At 42.8% G+C, this 12,811-nt stretch overlaps 2 protein-coding genes across 7 annotated transcripts in view; one reads left to right on the forward strand and one right to left on the reverse strand.

The window, feature by feature from the left end:
• Positions 1-12,811, forward strand: part of LOC308054391 (uncharacterized protein) — a 258,573-nt gene that overhangs the window by 11,652 nt on the left and 234,110 nt on the right. The window lies entirely within an intron of this gene.
• The window catches only part of KCND3 (potassium voltage-gated channel subfamily D member 3), a 130,304-nt gene that overhangs the window by 11,536 nt on the left and 105,957 nt on the right, over positions 1-12,811 (reverse strand). For all 6 annotated transcript variants that reach the window (XM_080367112.1, XM_080367111.1, XM_080367110.1 and 3 more), the window contains one exon: positions 5,021-5,122. In XM_080367112.1, the coding sequence (XP_080223238.1) occupies positions 5,021-5,122 (102 nt within the window). The remainder of the gene's footprint in view (positions 1-5,020; positions 5,123-12,811) is intronic.

Consider the following 12,811-nt stretch of genomic DNA (forward strand, 5'->3'; position numbering starts at 1 on the left):
TAATCCGATGATCAGCTCCACCTCAGAAATGGAAGGAAAAGAAGCAATGAAAGTGGGTTGTTTAGAGATTTTCTTTGCTATTTGGAGCCAGGATTCTTTTTCTTACTTCCTGTGTTCTGTGGTGGCAGATTTAAGATCTGGGTTGTTAAGGAAGTTCTCTTACTACTACTGCTTAAGCTCATGATGTTGAAATTCACTGTGATTTCATGACACATTAATCTGCACATGTCTTTGATGACTAGCATTTCAAAGACAATTACGTGCATTAAAATAGCAATTAGGTGTTGTAAAATGTTTCCCTGTGCTCCGTAAGTAAGGGGTGCCTGGTGTCTTCTCTAATGGCTAAATCTGAAAGTCAGGTATTGATGTGTACAGCTTGAATCTCTGCTTAGACATGAAACAGTAGTATCTAACTGTTCAAGAGAGAAAATGAGTGGGATGGAAGACACAGCAGAACATCTTGGCAGAAGTGCCAAGATGTTGTCTGTTGCTCTCAAGGGGGTCAAATTCAACTGTGCTTAAAGCATTGCTTTTAAATGCACCCTTGTGTCCCAGTGAGTCACTGCAAATGCGTGTTCTGGATGCCATTTTCAGGATGGTTCTGTGATCCTTAAGCGAAGGAGTAACTCTGTCTCTGACAGATGCCAAAACATAGCTGAAATGGTACATTAAGAAAGCTGACTTACTGTACACAGAATTAATAGATTCCTATGGGAATGCATCTTAGGCAGGTTATGGATTTTTTTGTTGCCATTGTTTTGGAAGATGAGCAATCCCGGAAGTATTTTTAGAAGTGACCTAAAAAAAAAATCAGTTCAATTTTTCTTATTAACAATCCTCCTGGTGAGCTAACACATCAAGCAGGTCCTGTTCGTACCCTGCTGAGATTACTGACTCTGCTGAAGTCTGTGTTGGAATATTTCCCATGGAGGTCCTTGCAAGCCCTAAAGCAGATACGATGCTGCACTAAAACACTGGAAAAGAAGAGAGAAAGAGCACATATTGCAAACAGTATCTTTTTATGAGCATTTGCTCTAGAGGAGATCTAAATGGAATCTGAAAGCAAAGATAGAGCTTTCATACCTCTGGCAGAAGACCTAAGGCAATTGTTAAATTTTGGCAGCACAGCTCAGTCTCTCCCTCTGCCTTCCATCACCAGGCTGGGCTTGCCGCTGGTGGAAATGGATCAAGGGATGGCAGTGACCAGGAATAAAGTGTAGCATCAGTGAGTATGACTTGTACCTTATCTTCCTTTCCCTTTTTCTTCAGTCAGCTCGGTGTTTTCAGAAACAAAAGAGTATGCAACCACTGAGAACATCCTAGCATGCAAATCTGGAATGAGATCTGCAGGAGGTACTGCCCTAGGACAGTGAGAGTACCATCATCACACAAACGCTTGGCATTTTGGTAGTACTGTTGAGGAACGGTACCTATAGAGATTGTATCAGTGGTACCTACGTTACAGCAGGCAAACAAAATCTGTGGCTTCATTAGAAGAGTCTGTCTGTAATGAAAATCCTGGTGGGGGGGGGAGGAGAGGGTTTGCTTTTTGAGCTGGGATGCCAGTTTTGCAAGGGTTTGATGCCAGCTACCATTCAGATTGTTCTTGGAAGACATTCAGTGAACTGCTGGTTGCTTGGAGGGAGACTGAAACACACTGTAGTGTCAGTTCTGAAATTCAAAATACTTCCACTTTACCTCTTCTACTTAATGCTTCAGCACATAAAATTGGACACTGGTGAGCTGAGCTGAACTGGTTCAGTGGTTAGGCTGTCCCTTCCCATGAGAATGGCTGTAACACTTATCTATGGCTAAGCAGATTCTGCTTGTGAAAAGGCAGAAGACCTCACAACCTACTGTTCCTGGGATATACGCCTCCTAGCATTTTAGCTAAAAGGGAATTTCAGCTAGCTGTACAAGGAGATTAATGCTAAGAGGATATGTAGGCTGCTGCCATGGGAAGAAGCTCACCATCCATTGAGCACTTCTGACATAAAGCCCACTAAGAATCTCTCTAAATGAGAAGAAAACGGTCTGAGTACTTTGTGTCTAGATGGCAAATGCAAAATGCCACAAATCCACATGTTTCTGAAGCAAGAGTCTGTATTCTTACTGGGAGCAGAACTCCTTCCTGCTGCTGTCCTTGGATGAATCCTCTTCGCTTTTTCTTTACTTTGATACAAGGCTACAGCCTGGAGACATGCTGTTCTCTTGAAAGATGGTGTCAGTGTATTCGTTCTGGTGCTAATGAAAGGGCATTCTGGCACATGTTCTGGAATCTTGAACAGTCCTTATTTCCCAGTTTATTAGTTTGACTGCGGAGCCGCAGCCAGGATACATTCTGGGGCAGTTGTTTTCCTTGGGTAAACCCTCAAGGTGTCAGACTGCAGGGCAATCTGCTGGGCACTTGTAAACCAATTATACATTGATCACAGCACTGTGTGATTGCTAATGATGAAAGCGATAATATCTAGTCATGGCCATATAATAATTGCTGTTGGAATTACCACTGGGTAGCAAACCAGCCCTATGGCAATCTGGCCACGTGAAGTCCATTAAAGTTAGCATGAGGCCTGGGCAAGGTATCAAAATGGGATGTGTACCTGACCAGTGAAGCAGTTTGATACTAATTTGACTGACGGATATGCTCAGTATGTAGATAATATTTTGGTCCCTAATATAGCAACTGCAGAAGTCACATTCCTTCGTATTTTTACAGCTTAGAAAATTTGGCTGGCTAGACTATGCTGTCATTCACATTTTGTGCTCTTAAGACTAGTTTGTTCTCCTGCCATAAAATGAAAGGACACAAAATCTTGCCTTGTGGAGTTAAAATGGTCATGTATACCTTTACAACAGAGGATGTCCTGCAGTTCTGTAATTAATTAGTGCCACTACCGGTGGATGGAAAGACATGTCTTGGCTCTGGATTCTGGTATGTGGCTAGTCCCCAGGTAGTCAGAGATCATTTCCTGGAGGTCATGGAGATGCCGGGCATGGCTTTGGCAAGGTTACTGTTTTAGTAAATTATATTCCCATATGTCACAGGTGCATGGTAATTCCTCCTTTCCCATACACTTTGCTTTTGATATTTCAACAGGACATTCCTTAGAATGGGGGTATTTTTTTATAAAGTAGCAATACAAATGTACACAATATTCCGTGCTTTTCAAAGTAGGATTTGTGGATCTTACTGGGCTGTGTGGGAGCCACGTTAGCATTTAGAGCTATAAACCTGCCAGAAAGCAAGTTGCACCCAGAAAAGCTTGGGAAGACCTGCACTAGGTGCTACTGTATATGTATCATTTTAGTTATTAATGGCTAAAAAGATCCTCTAGAACCTCTTTATAATTGTTTTCCTTCCTGTGTCTACAGTAGCATTGTAGCCAACAAAATGACCCTTTTTCCACTTATTTTTGGGTAATTGCCAGGAAATGAACCCGTTCAGCCAAATATTTCTCTCAGGCTCATGAATTTTGGACTTAAGCATTGGTGCGTCAGCTGCTCTTCTGTGAGTGGTCTTGGCAGGCAGTTTTGGTTGACAAGAGAAGTGAGGAGATTCTTGTTGGGATGACAGGCTGGAAGATCAAGTGCAAATTGAGTGTCCCTGCTAAGCTCTTCTGGCATTTTTAAAAACTAGAAATCTGAAGCTCAAAAGGAAGTTTTAAATTTATAGTCAAATTTTTGTGTGTTCCTCGGTAATGAAGCAGCAGAATCTCAGTCGACCTGGCATCCCAGTCCTAAGGTTTTTCTTTATGGGGATAAGGCACTGGACTAGGTGTGATCATTCTACCTGGTCTCTTCTTGATTAAAAAAACCCTTTCTTGAACAGCTCAATGCAACATATGGTTCAAGAAACAGATTTTCTGAGTGTTGCTGCCATTTGCAGAGCAGGAGAGAATGTTAGATGTGTAGTCGGAAGGATCAGACTTGTTTTGGAGGGGAATACAGAAACTGATCTGGGCATCCTACCTTCCAAATCTGTACTTCATGTGAAGGGCTTTTGCAGAATCAGTTTAAAAAATATTGCAGTTGTAAAGGGCCACATTCCTCTATCCCAGTCTGCACTGAGTAGCATCCCACATGCAAAATATGGTGCTGCACAGTTTTCCCGTTTCCTCTACCCACTGAACTTGGATAGGAGTAGGCTCAGGTCCTGGGGAGCAGCTTTCACCATGAGCTGAAAAGGTTTTTCAGCTTTGATTTTACAAATGCAAGGATGTGTGCCAGGGAAAACATTATACATTTTAAGGATTAGGCCCCAAGTAAGGATGCATGAACAAGTGCTAGGCGGCTCTAGTGGCTCAATTAAGCATTCTTCCTCTCGCTCTTTGCTCCCCACGTGCACGAAAGACTGATTTATTTGAAATGAAATCCATGAAATGTGCTAATACCTGCACTGGTGTTGATCAGGCTTAATGTAATAACCTCCTCTTATTTTCGCTGATTCTGCTGAGCAATCTGACGCACTTAAAACTTTTCTTCTTGTGAATAGCTAGTATTAGCCTCCAGAGGCCTTTCTGTTAAAAATAAACCCACTACTGAACTGCCTGAAACAGGAGCTTGGGAATGTTTTCTGGTCCTATTGGGCGTGATCAGATAGTCCATGTTGGTGAGAGACTCTTTTAAAAGCTATGTGTTGGAAGAGAGTGGATATTTACAGTGTGTGCAGAGCCTGGGCTGTCTAAATCAATACAGCTCCGACAGCTTCATCACGGAGGGATTTGGGGGAGCTGTGAACCTGGTCATTGCTGGAAGGCCAGATCCTCTCCTCCTTGGGCTAGGAACCCAAGGAAGCTCTTTCCTCCCATCCGGTCCTGCAGCTGGATTCCAGCTGTCCCTCCACATGGCACATACAGTACACGAGAGCATAATTGCAGTGTAACACAGTCCTGTGTGTGAGGCTGGATAACCAGCAATTTGGTGGCAATGGAGAGAGAAGGGGAGGGAGTTCAAGGAGAGGAGCGGGAGTAGGGAACGTCTCAAACTCCGTGGAAGGAGATGCTGTCTCTGTACTCACTGTCAGCTCGAGGGCTTCGTTCAGGAGGCCGTTGCGCTTGCTGTGAAGGTAAGCGTTGGAGCTGCCTGTTTTGGCCACTCGAATCCTCGCGAGCCGGGCTTTCTGTGAAGGAGGCAAACAAGCTGAAGTTAGAGCTTGGCATGCAGAACAATGGGTCCTGTGCTGGCTGTACCAGGAGGAAGGAAATTTCAGCTTCTCACTTTACCTGAAAAAGCCTGGGGGTGAAATACAAGGGGTGTGCAGACAGGCCAAGGTGCTGTTGAGAACAGCTGGCACAGGTCTGTCTCCAGGAGTCAGGTGAGTACATACCTCTGAAGCACATAATCTGCCACAGAGTGTTAATCGCCTTTCCAGAGATAAGAAATGGGGTACTGCAGATTTGTGTATCCTTTCAGAAGCTAATAGTCATCATTTTTTTTAGGGCAAGATGCACAGCAACTAGAGGCACTTGTCTTGGACATATTCCTGGCACTATGGCTGTACGTGATCTAGTGGTGTGCATGTGCTCTGCACACGTGTGGGTTTCGTGGCTCACCTTCTCTCTAACATGTTTGGTTGTTTAATTCTCTGTCTTTCAACTGTGTGCTCCCACATCTGTGTTGTCACTTGCTTTGCCTGTACTGCAGCTAGCACAGTGACACCCAGGCCTCAGTGACGGTGGACTGTCCTCTGCAGTGGCAGTGCTCGTTTATTAAATTTGATATCTGATAATGTAAGAGTCTGCCCCAAAATATGCATCCCTTGACAAACTGACAGAATTCACTCTGCAACAACACAGACATTCAACTCTTCTCACTTTTATTTATCCTTGACCTTCCTGACCTCCAGGGGGACAACTTGGATGATAAAAACCAGCCCAGAATAAAGTGAAGAAGAAAAACTAGTAAGTCCCTCTTCTTTTTTTTGGTCACACAGTTTTTAGCATTTCAGTTTCTCCTTTCAATTGTTGCCTGCTTCTCTGTCAAATGCTGATTTGACTTTTTCTACTGTTCATTTATGACTCAAACACCATTAAAAGTAAATACATGAAATAGCTGTGGCTATTATAAAATAATTACATTGTGCTGTAGTTTAAAATGCTGCATAATCTTTTAAATAACATGGAACTCGTGATTTTCCTTTCTAATTAGAGGTGCTAATGGGTATGCACTGTAGGAAGAGTAAAGCCAAGAGGCGAATGTCTGCAGTGGGTCTAGAGAGTGTAATAATTCCAGGAGCTCTATTACTGTACATGCGTGAGTGACTCTGGCCCTCAGTATTTGAAATATTTGTTTGACCTTAAGAGCTTGTGCTTAAGCAGACAATTGCTCAGGCAAAGACATGTACAGGATACTAGTTTGAAGCTTTAATTGGGTGACACAAACTATGACCAGTCTGAAAAATAGGTCTTCTTTTGATACCCCAAAATGGGGACATCCAAAATTGACTTTCTTTTCTATACTTCACCTAGATTTCGTTGTCCCATTTCAGCGTTAAAACTCTAAGTCAGTATATGAGACTGAAATCTCTGATGAGCTTACTCTCTGGTGGGGCCAGGGTATCTCACAGGGCTGTCTGGTCACCCCCTGAAAGGGGCATGGGTTGTATTTGCAAGACGTAGACTGAGGATACAACAAGAAAATGGAATTGGTTCTTTAGTTTTTCTCAAGACTTTCCCAAACTGCTGTGTTGCTCTAGGCCCTGAATGAGACTGGCCTGAGACTAATCTCGAACTAAGCCTGCAGAGACTGCTACTGTTGGATATAAGTTAGGGGGAGAGAGCAGGGGACGAAGGACTGAAGGATATTCCCTTTCCTGGTTACATGGCATTGTCTCTCTGTTCCTGCTGATTACATTTCCATTGAATTATTTCTCCTATGTGCAGGTGTATGCGTTTGTGTCTCTTTTCCTTACTTTTTGCAATGATCTTATCTCTTCCGTGATCAGGCCTGGATACTGGATCCCCAGCGATGGCAAGCACAGACGACTTGCATTTCTTTGTGGGCTGGACAACGTATCAGCTCCTTTGCTGAAGTAGTTGCCAGAGTCCCCCAAGTCATCACACCTATAGTAGGAAAGGTTTCATCCTCATCTTCAGTTCAGTTAGTTGTTGAAGTGGATTCAGTCCTAGGCTCTTGTAATGAACATTATTCCCTTTGCCTCCAGGCTAGCAGGGGATCAAATATTAATAGTTGTACTCCACATGGACTGAAGATGGTTCGTTTCTGAGGTCTGTTCCCTTTTCTTCTTTGAAACAGGGCCACTAGCTGTCTAAATAATTAAGCCCTGTAGCTTTTGTAGTTTGGAACAGACGTTGTTATTTTAAAAAATGTCAGTGGGGCAGGACAGAAGTTAATCCTATTCTCCTTACACAAAAGACTGCCTAGGATACTTACATCGCCTAACTCTGTGCCCCCATCATGATTAAATTTGGTAGATATCTTGATTAACTCAGCTAGAGAAGTTAATTAAAATTGGTTGCTAAAATTGGTTTGGCCTTCCAGACGGTTTCCCCTGTTGGACTAGAAACTCTAAAACCATAGTTCATGTTTTTAGGTGAAAGTCTGTGTGTAAATGTGCATTATTTGGAAAGCACATCTTACCAAGTGGCACAGGCTTTATGTGATACTTAGGTTCATGCTATATGTTTACGTGGGATGCAGCACTTCCGTCGTGCCTGACAGTAAGAAAGGGTTTAAGTGCAGCAAAGTGCTCCCCTCGGCATCTGCAGCAGGTTTGACACTGGTTTATGTGACTGGGCAAAGTGGGATGAGGGCATGAAGGGCACCTGGCAGCAGTGTTAAGACTTGGGTTGCAGTGTGGAAGCAGGTAAAAGCTGGGTGTTTGAGAGGAGCTTTGTGTGATCTCTTGGAGGAGGTTTGTGTGATCTGTTGGAGCGTATCGGTCTGGCTTGCCGGGCTGCGGGGGCATGCTTTGGCAGAGCACGAGAGGAGCAAATTACAGAAGCACAAGCCTTCAACTTGGGGGACCCCATGCAAGCTTCGAAGCAGCAGTATTTTGCAGGGAACTGTAGTATGTACTGTCCCATATTTCACTGTCAGAAACCTAGAGAATTAGGCTGATGGGGTCTTCCAAACTCTGCCGTTATTAAATACATGCGGGTATGTTTTTGTCACCCCTGTCCCGCAGAGCTCAGTCCTCTGGTCTGCAGGACAGCAGACAGACAATTGGAGGACCGTGGTTTTTCTGGCCATCTGCCCCAAATGTCTTTTGGGGGTGGTGGTGGGGGGATAGCTGTCTTCTGCATCTTATCCCACAAATGTGACAGACTAAAGGTCATTAGGGCCAGGCCTGAGATCACTGTTACTGAATATAACCCCTGCACGGAGAGTCTAAAAAAGGAAAAGAAAACGGCACACTGTGTCTGCATGTAGAGTGGTAAGAGGAGTTGCTAGGAAACCACAGGATCTCAAAATGCATATGACCTAATCTGGAACATAATTTATATGATGAAAATAATAATACTAATGACAGCCACTTACAGGTTAGAATGAATAATTTGGTTATCTAGGAGCCCACGTGTTTCTGAGAGCAGGATGGAAGGCAGGGCTCAATAACTTCTGGCTCCTTACTGCTTTTTAAGAAACTGGAGGCTTGGAATAAGCAGGAAGGGCAGTGAAGCCCTGTGCACGTGGAGCGCTGAGGTATGGTGGGGAGGATGATTGAAGTGGCTGTCGGCATTCTGGGTATCTACATTTCCCAAAGGGTCTGACAAAGGAGAACAAATAGCCTGTCTTCATCTTTTAGCTGCTTTGGAGAAGTGCAAGGAGCAGGAGTTGCTGGCTAGGAAAAATGCTTACCAGATGGCAGGCCCAGGAAACAGCTAATTATTATTTATTAATGATTTTCATCTAGTTCTTACGGAGATAATGTTCACACTTGATTTATGTGGTATAATAAACTATTAAGTTACAACCCTATGACATAATTTTATATTTGCCAGACAACTTCAGCTTTCCAGATCTTCTGTACTTGAGCAAGGAGATGACTGGAGTACATGTATGTCAGGTACTATGGGTGTGGGTCCTATATCCGCTCCTGCTCCCTCTTTGGACTGGAGCCGTTATTAGTGTTATCCTTCACGGAGCAGTTGAGGTTGGAAGGGACCTCTGGAGGTCATCTAGTAGGTCATCTGGTCCAACCCTCCTGGTCGAGCAGGGCCACCTAGACCTAGTTACCCAGGACTGTGTCCAGATGGCTTTTGAATATCTGCAAGGATGGAAACCTCACAACCTCCCTGGGCAACCTGTGCCAGTGCTTTGTCGCCGTTGCACTGAAAAAGCACTTCCTGATGTTCAAACGGAGCCTTCTGTGTTTCAGTTTGTGCTCATCACCTCTGGTCCTGTCACTGGGCACCACCGAAAAGAGCCTGGCTCTGCCTGCTTTTCACCCTCCCTTCAGGTATTTATATATGTGAGTAAGACCCCTCCAAGCCTTCTCTTCCTTAGGCTATACAGTCCCAACTCTCTCAGCCTTTCCTCATACAAGAGGTGCTCCAGTCCATAACCTATCTAACTTTATCTGCTACAACCACACTAAGAGCATTTCTGGCAGAAAATGAAGCTACACTAGTTAATTGACAGTGCTTCACATTTTAATTCTTAAACTAGTAGTTTGAATACGAGTAGACTATTGATGAGTGCTGCAGTGATTCCAGTGGGTGTACATCACTGGTCTTTTAAGGCTGAAATGAAACTGTTCTCAAAAGTAATCAACAGAATACTTTCGATCTGGTTTTTATTTCCAAGATGAAGTATCACAGCCTTGCAGTAAGCACTTGACTTTTTTTGCATTTGTCTGCATCTGTTGCTAGTTTGGGTCTGAACTTAAATTCTAGATGGAAAGAACATGGTTGATCTTAGGATATAAAAAAGATAACAAGCAGATTGTACAGTTAAACAGGAGTTTCTGCAGAATTAACAACAGGGCTTAGAGTATGGAATGACAAAAAAGTATTTTCTTGTAGTCATGTTCTCACCTTCCAAAAGCTATCTCATCTGTGGTACCTTTGACTAATTTTAGCATAAAATTCAGAAAGGAATTCAACAAAGACTTTGGTTTGTACTTCTGAGTGGGAACTCGGTGCACATATGTAACTTGTAAAGGGAATGGATAAAACCTTCATCTGGTGGAAAGTAGCTTAGCTCCCTGGCCTATTGTGGTGGTTTTTCCTTGCCAAGCAGAAAATGGAAAAGTCTTCATTTTGAAAAAGCACTTAAAAATAATAGACTGGACAAGATATTAAATGATTCTACTGTCTGTGGAGTGCTTTCCTCAAAATAATCAGGCAACACTGATCATCTGTCCTACTTATGGCTCTGGCAAGCTGATATGCCATCTTTAACAAAGCCTGGAAACAGGCTGGACTGCCAAATTAGGACATAGGGTTATTACATGTGTTTGAATGCCGAGTGAAATAATGGCTGTTTGAAAAGCAAATGGCCCATATAATAAGTACTAGTTGTTATTCTGCTAGCCGTGGTTCCATCTGGCTATTGTAATAGGCAGGCAGCAGCATTACAACAGTGTTAGGAAAGTTAGTTTCTGTAGATCATCTTTCTTTCATTTTAACCTGTTTTTCCTAAAAAACAAAGGATGAATATTTGGACTTTCCTTCCTCTCAAGTCTTTACATTAAACATCTTTTGAACCAAGTTTAAATATTCTGTCATTTTTGCTTTGGGGGAGACGTTTTAGAGCTGCATATGGAAATTAGGTAGTGTAGAACTCATTATATTCCTATATAGTTTGATAGAACCACTTACAGTCAGACCTTGATCTTATTTTGGGCCTCTTCATTACTTTCCAGAGATGAAAGATTCTCCTCCCCTCCTCTGTGGCTCTCCTTTTAATCCTACCTTACCCTTGGCACCATTAAAGCAACAGAACATCATTTCAAATGCACTATATCGTTTAATCTTTTCCAACACTGAAGAACATGATGTTCGATCTATTTATAGAACAATGCACAGAATATGGAGTTTAATGGATCTCGGCTTCTCTACTAGTCATAGATATCCTGGCTGATTAAACACAGAACTTTGAAAAAGGTGTCGTAATATGCAAACTTGCAGAGAGAAATGCAGGATGATCAGGAAGCCCTCGGGGCACTGAGACCTGTCCCCTCTTATTGCAAACTTCCCTTTGTACATTTTCATCTTGAACTTAGCAAGCTCTGGCTTAAACTTAGCGAAGCTCTTACTCCTACTGGGCATTTATTTTAGAACTTCATTCTTCTATTTAGAAAATTTCTTCTGATTTCCAGCCTGCTTGTATTTATTGCCAATTTTACTCAGTTGTCATTGTATTGACGTTTTCTTTTTACATGGACCATTCCCTTTCTGGTGTTTGCTGCATTCTACAGGAAAGAAAAGAATAAACTTCACTTTTTGTAGAGTTTGACAATTCCCGCTTTATTCCTTTACTTGACATTTAAGAAGTAAGCTTTCTTGGAGGCCAATTCGTATTTTTATCCTCTGTAGATGTCCTGCTTATTTTGAATACCTTTTTTTAGTTATCCATCCACCCAGTAAGGGTTACAGTCAGACCTTGATCTCTTAAGAACTGACCTTAGGGACAGTTTTTCCTTGATTGAAATATCTTATACTGAATCTTGGCTGAAATGTAAAGTTTCCTCTGTGCTGAAGTTCCCACACTACTAGTCCAGCTGACTGACAAAGCTAGCTCTCTTCACTTATTCAGTTTGCCTCTTGAAATAATAATACAAAGAATTCCTACATACCCTTCATATTCTTAATGCTGTAAGAGATTTTAGAGCTTGGGTCAAAATTGCTCCAGGGATACATGGTCAAAGAGGTGCCATACCAGTTGTAGCGGGAATCTGATATAGTTTGTTAGAGTTAGAGGTGAAGTATGTAAACTAGGGTGTCAGAATTTGTCTAGAAATGTGTTAATAAGCATCTTCCTAAGAAAAGAGCTACGTGTTTTTCTGCATCACTGACAAGGGTTGCTGTTCTCCATTATTCTAAAATAATGTTCTATGTTTCACTGAAAGCAAAGTGTGATGAGCATCTGTCTGCTTGTGATTTATCTGTCGGTCTGTGTTTCCAGATCTTACTTTTATAACACCTTTCACACAGCTCACACCCCTAATTAATAGCTATGAAGTATTTAGGGGATGGAGAAATTAACAGAATTTGATCTAGTGTCACATGCCAACTTAGTAGAGCTGATATATGAACACTAATTAATGGTGTGGAGGCCTGTGGTTAGCTACAGAAAATGAAGGTAATTGCTTCACATAGTGCTGCTCACACCTTCCCTGGGAAAATGGTGAAAACACGGAGGGTGAATGATGACCATAAAACCTTTGTATGAAACTTGAGAAAAAAAAAGTAAATTTGTAAAACTGGTGACCTTCGTTCTCCCCCATGGAATGAAGCCCAAGGAGAAAAGATGACAGTGGGGCTGTTCTCCTGCCTCGTTGCCTGCTCGCTGGCAGAGTATGTGCTGTCTCCGATGGGCAGGTACCCACCGACAGCAAGGGGAGTGAGCGGAGTTAAGCGTGAGTGTGGGCAACGCTGTCGCTCCAGGTGGGGTAGGGCCAGGAGCTCTGCTCCATCCCGCTTCTCTGCGCTATGGGCTTTTGGCGTTAATTGAGGGAAGTGTTGCTTCCTGGCACACGAAAATTGCTCAGAAGTCGTCAGATGACAATAAAGTTGCTGTGTGGTGCAACTAGCTTTCTTACTGAAGCTGCTCCTACTTGTTCCTCTTGCTTTGGGTGTCTCTGGGGACAAACCTCTTGCGTTAGTCTTCTGGGGAAAAATTCTGT

Source organism: Falco punctatus (genome assembly GCF_963210335.1).
Source record: "Falco punctatus genome assembly, chromosome: 17".
Classification (NCBI taxonomy): Eukaryota; Metazoa; Chordata; class Aves; order Falconiformes; family Falconidae; genus Falco; species Falco punctatus.